We start from the raw sequence: 6,000 nt of genomic DNA on the forward strand, positions 1-6,000 counted from the left end.
GCTTCCAAAATTTAAACCTGAGTCAAGAAATGTATTGACACAGAACAGATGTCCACAATATATCACAGGTTAAAAAAAAAAAAAAAGGATGTTAAAAAAACAACAGCATGAGCCCAAGTTTGCATAAAAATACATTAAGGAACATATACCTATTTACTATAGACATTCAGAAGACACAGATTAGCATTGCTACCTCTTTGTGGCAAAATTATAGGTAATTTTATTTTGCTCACCATTTCTTATTCTCCTGCAATGAATGTAAACTTTTGGTGTAATTAAATATATTTTTTTTCAACTTGAGAGACAGCAAGCAAGTGCGTGAGGCACAGAGACAGAGAGGGAGAGAGAGAATCCCAAGCAGGTTCTGCACTGTCAATGCAGAGCCTGACCCAGGGCTTAAACCCAGAAACCGTGAGATCATAAGTGAGCTAAAGAGTCAGATGCTTAACTGACTGAGGTGCCCCCTTGGTGTTATTAAGGACTCAAAGCCCCCACGTCATACTCTGTAGCCAAAAAAGGAAATCACTTAAGTTCACAAGTAAAAATTTTTGCGCCAACACTTTCCTGCCAACACAAACTCATTCAACAACAAATATTTGCCCTTATGTCCTCAGCTTTCACAGATACCGAATAGGAATAGAACTCCTCTTCCAGCACACTAGGGGAAAAAAAATTATCCTTCAAATGCCTTTTAGAAACTTAGGCCTGAGGAGGTTTCTAACCCCTGAAAAAGATCCTGAATTTTGCAGTGAGCACCAGGGGTAAAGAAGGGAGTCTGAATAAAAAGCAAATAGTGCCGGACTTCCCACAGGCCTTGCAAGGGCACAGGCTCTCAGTCCCAATCCCAAGTTCCCAACTGCACTCAACAGCCACAGCCTCAAATCAGAAGGTGTCTGCTCTCAGAAGTACAGATGCACGCTGGAGCAGGCACAGGGGTGCACGCACGAACGTGGCCCAGGTCTCACTCCCAACAATGATGGATGTTTCTTGGGCATTTTCTATACACATCATCTTATTCAATCCTCCCAAGTTTATAAAATACAATCCCCTTATTACTGATAGCGAAGTTGAGGCTTAGAGAATGTAAGTAATTTGCCCAAGGTGGCTGAACTAGTAAGTGGCAGAGAAGGGAACGTGAACTTGGTCCCTGAAAACATCAGGCAGACAAGTACTTAAATACTTTTGCTACGAGACAGCGAGAAACGTGTCCAAAGTGAATCAGAAATCTTGTTTTCCCTTGGGTACCAGCAGATCACCCAGAAAGACTGCATTTACAGAGGCACTATTCAGCAGGGTGCCCCGTGCATCTTGTTCCAAGCCACTCAATGCCTTTCACTCAAGAATTCTCCTAGACCTGGGCCTCCCCTGAAAGCTGAGCCCACAGGGCTTTCCTGCTTCCAGGCACTGATGTCACCATGAGGCCAGGGCCAAGAGACTACTACTGTGGCCTTCTTCAGTTGCCGGAGACAAAGCCTAGGTGCAGCCACGTGACCCTCGCCGGCATCCATATGGCTCTGAAGTGTTAGGTAACATGCCTCTTATCTGAGCTCCAGCAACCCACTGAGCACACTGCTCTCTACAATTTTCCCAGGTCCTACCAACTTGGGGAGAACTTACCAAAATAGGCAAGTAGCACACAGTTGGAGCTATCAGCATAGGAGATAAGGCAGAATCGCCTTATCACTTACCTGCTAGATAGCCTGACATTTCTCCATTTGGCACAAGTGAACACCAAGGCTTACAGACAGTGTCAAATATGGGGCTTGGACTCGGGTCCCAGCATCCAGCTGTGCCCTAGCGCTTGCTGAGAGAGGACCAAGGCTAAGAGCTACGCAGTAATCTAGGAGACTAACAACGTAGGAGAAGGTATACTGGAAAAACTCCTAAGGGGCACCTCAAATCCGTTCTGGATTAAGATGGCACATATATAATTGATATTAATACCTGTTAAGTGGCAAGCACTGTGCTAATCGCTAACACATCATCCCTTTTAATCCTCACAACCATCGCTTAAAGGAGGCAATTTACTTCCCATTCTACAGATGAGCAAACTGAAGTGTTGAGCGGTGTGTGCCCAGCCTCACTTGGCGAGTGTAAGCTGACCTAGGGTTCAAACCCTGGCTGGCTACCTAGGCTGTCAACACTAGGGCTGGAACACTTTTTTTTTTTTTTTTTTCAGTTGAGGTAATTACATAGAGCGAAATGCACAGATCGTAAGTTACAGCTTGATGAGTTCTGAAAAATGAAATGTCCTTCATTTCATGATCAATGTCCTGATCAATGTACAGATCAGTATTACCGTCCCTAAAAGTTCACCTGTGTTTCCTTTCCAGACGATCCCCACCCACCTCCAGGTGCAAACAACGTTCTGATTGCTATCACCTGGAACAGGGTCATTCTGTAAACGGTGTGCTGCTGAAGCCATTCACTCCTTGATTTCCTTGTTCAGAAAGCCATCCAAACAGCTTCCTGGTGTCCTTTCCTCTGTTCCTGACCCTGACCAGAAGGCACCAGAAACACTGCTTGAGGCCATAAGAGCTGCCAGGACTTATCAGCTCCCATTTCTAGAATGATTATCTTCGCATATCACAGAGGAGAGACCATGTAAAATTGTCAAGGGAAGTGGAGAAGCCCTTCAAACTGAATTTAGCCACGGGGCCAAGTGTGAACAAGTGATGAGCTGGCATTTCTCAAAGGAATGGTCCAACAGGCTCTCCTGATTTACAAGCAAGTGGTAAACGCTTCAGGAATTCCAAAGGTCAGGGAAGAAAGAGAAACAGTCCCAGGGCTTTTGTTCTCCCCTCCGCCTGGGTGTAAAAACTGAATGAAAAGGCTGGGGATACTGCTGTTTTTAATTAGACAGTCTTGGGCTTGGGTAAGGACACACTGGTCACCGGACCAATGGAATCCAGTAACTTTCGGGGTCCACCAAAATGGGGGTAGAGTTGCCAGAACTTAAATATGACGCTTGACAACCCCAGGAAAACTCGTTTTCATCAATGTTCTCAGACAAGAGCTGCCAAAGTGGCAACAGATTTGTCTTTTTAGAATCTAACCAAACACAAGATTGGTAAGATTAAGAAACAGGCAAACTGAAGTGTCTCTCACACGACATGACACCCAATGACTTACTAAAAGAAGGAGTGTTGCCAGGGAATTTTAAAAAACAGGCCTTTTTAGGTAGATCTATTTAAACCACTTTCTGAATATGCCCAAGCTAAGTGCTCCTCCTGTGTGGGCCGCAAAGCTGATTCTCATTAGCTAATGGCTTCATGTTCAAGTATGACAACTTGCTTAGTTGCAGGTGAGTAGGTGAGCACAAGGGGCCGATCCACAGAGAACATTAGAATGTTTTATTTTGCTTCCAGCGCTTGTGAATCATATTGACACTCAGTTCCAATGTGTTCCCTGCACTTTCTGGGTTAAAAACAGAACGCAGTGGAGAGCCAACACCTACGTGTGGCAGGCTGTCAATCAAACGGGCTCTGCAGAATTCAGCAACAGGAAAGGATGTGGTCAGACATATATGCTAACAAGTGTAACTTCCACCAAGACCCTGTTTAAGCTGCGAGTGCTTCAAGACAAACAGTACCACAGCACTGAGACTCCCAGGGCCTCTCTTAACACAGTGACTTCAAATCCAATACAGGGGAAAGGCCTTAACCAATTGCACTTGCTTCGGGGCAACTGAAAACAAGATGAAATGGAAAGCTCAGAAACACAGGCATCCCAACCTACAGTGGAACTTTATAGTCCGTCACAGATGCTCTGGGTCCACCCTAGACACTTCCTGTAACCAGACTCTCCGTTACAGTTCCTTGCCCCCAAAAAGGGTTTTGTTTTTTTTTTTATTTCAGAGTTCAAACCTCAAGCATCTGAGTTTGAAGTCAATTGTGCTATCTAGACCAAGAGGATGATAGTCGTTCAATTTCAAATTTGCCAAACAAGCTGCCAACCTGCTGTCCTGGAATTCTCCACATCCCCAAGGGAAAGAAGTCACCTTCATACTATACTGCAATACCAGGGACCCTGCCTGCAAAGAACCCTCCTGTTTCAACTTCATGTTCCATTTCTACAACCTTAAACGTTCTGAAGCATCAATTTTTCCTTTCTCCTTGTAGATAACTTACATTTGCAACATGATTTGGTTCAAAAAGATGCCATCCGCTAAATCCATGTACATTGTCAGGTTGTCCTGGTTGCCGCTTCCAAATGAGCCAAAAGTTTTCACCTGCCGGGAAAGGGGCATAAAGAGAAAGACAGGAAAAGTCACCCCCAAGCGCACAGTCTAAAGCTCTCTCAGGTAAAGGCGAGCAGGGACGGTGTAGGAAAAGGGGGTCACCCACACCCACTCACCCTTCAGCAGGCACCAAGCCCACCCTTTTCTAGGGCCTCTACCCGCTCCTCGTGCCAGGCAACAGAAGCCAGAGAGGAGGAAAACTTCCTCCCCGCTTTTCTCCAGCGTTCCAGGGCGGAGGGGGAAGAAAAAAAAAAAAAAAACCCCAAAAGGGAGTTTTCAATAAATTTCTCACGTCTCAAACCTACTGGAAAGGACTGCGCCGACCCCAGCCTGTAAGCGTTCTCACTCGGAAACCCCCAATCCCCACCGCCATCCACCCGGCCTCAGGGATTCAGAAACTACACGAGGATATTTTTGGAGAGTGGGTCCTTTACTCGAGTGATCAAGCCATGGGTGGCCCAGGTGACTACTCAGACCTTGTCCACTCCAGGGACACAGCCCAGCGCCCGAGTGGGAACAGGTGTACCCGCTCAGACCCCGGTCGGAACAGGCGCAACGGCTCCCAAGTTGGAAATGCCTCCGGACCCCGGGGCTCAGACCCCGACCCTGGCCAGGAGCACTTACTGAGTCCCTCGCGTTCCGGAAGCTACCCCGTACCCCGGGAAGAGAGAACGTACCGCTACCGCCGGTGCACCAACAATAAGGCAAGGAGCTAGTTGGGAGCACTCACCCAGGTCACCAGCGGGCTCTGCAGGAAGAGCTCCATGAGCTCCGAGACGGTCACGTCCATGCTGAGGCTGTGCCCGCCGGCTCCACGCCCCGGTCCCCCGCGCCGCGGCACAAAGCGGCTCTGGCAGCAATCGGCGGGCGCGGGGCTGCGGCGGCTCGCGCCCGGGAGACAAAGGCGGGGCGCGAGCCCACGTTCCGCGGCTACGGCGGCCCCGCGCCCCGCCCGGGGCTGGGGGAAGGGGAGGGCCCGCCCCTCGGGGAGGAACAATGCGGGCGGCAGCCCCGCCCCTCAGCAGCCCCTGGCAGCCGGCGCGCCGCCTCGCGGTGCCGGAGCCGGGATCCCGGACGCTGGCGCTGCTGCGCTGGGAGCAGGGAGGGGGCGAAGGCCCGCACGTGTGCGGGGGGAGGGGGCGTCCGCGCGGTAGGCGGGGCTGCCCCCACGTGGGGCCGCAGCCACGCACCCACGCTGAGCGCAGCAGCCTCCGCGCTCGGGGCCCCAGCACGTGGCGCCTCCCTGCGCGCGTGCGCCTGCGGCGGGCCCGAACTCCCAGCGCGGGCCAGAGCGCGCGGGCGCTGGCGCCCCCGTGCCTACCCGGGAGGCGCGCCGGAGACTCGGGCGCCCTGCTTCCGAGGGTTGTCCCCGGCCCACCGCACGCTAGGGGCACAGCAGAGCCAGATCCCGAGACCGCCGGCCCCGGGCAGGTGCAGCCCTTCGGCCACGCGGAGTTCCAGCCGCCCAGGTGCCGCCAGAGGCCCCGCCCCGGCCTGTGGCAGAAGAGCGGAGCCCGCCCCCCCTCACGTGTTGGCGTCGGTCTCGCGTGCAGATGGGGCGCGAGCCTGGAGGTCACAAGAGGAAAGTTAGTGTTGAGTTTAGACCGTAAGAACGCGACCTCTTGCGTCCCGCCGCGCCACCTCCCGGTCTGCCTCCCTTTTAAAAGTTCCAGTAGGTGAACGGTGATGCTCCTTCGGCCCGCCCCTCTGTGATCCCGACCCTCAAAACTACCGCCTCTTTGCCGTAGAGGAGCCAAATA

The 6,000-nt window shown here is 51.4% G+C and overlaps 1 protein-coding gene across 2 annotated transcripts in view; it reads right to left on the reverse strand.

Annotated features, from left to right (window-relative positions):
* CCDC88C (coiled-coil and HOOK domain protein 88C) overlaps positions 1-5,661 on the reverse strand; it is a 130,331-nt gene extending 124,670 nt beyond the window's left edge. Inside the window, exons 1-2 of one of the 2 annotated variants that reach the window (XM_060620560.3) lie at positions 4,971-5,661; positions 4,131-4,231 (exon numbers count right to left, since the gene is read on the reverse strand). In XM_060620560.3, the coding sequence (XP_060476543.3) occupies positions 4,131-4,231; positions 4,971-5,030 (161 nt within the window). In that variant the 5' untranslated portion in view covers positions 5,031-5,661. The remainder of the gene's footprint in view (positions 1-4,130; positions 4,232-4,970) is intronic. The other variant, XM_060620559.3, reaches the window with a different exon arrangement.
* Between the last annotated feature and the right edge of the window lie 339 nt (positions 5,662-6,000).

The sequence above is a fragment of the Panthera onca genome, chromosome B3, assembly GCF_046562875.1.
Source record: "Panthera onca isolate mPanOnc1 chromosome B3, mPanOnc1 haplotype 2, whole genome shotgun sequence".
Taxonomy (NCBI): Eukaryota; Metazoa; Chordata; class Mammalia; order Carnivora; family Felidae; genus Panthera; species Panthera onca.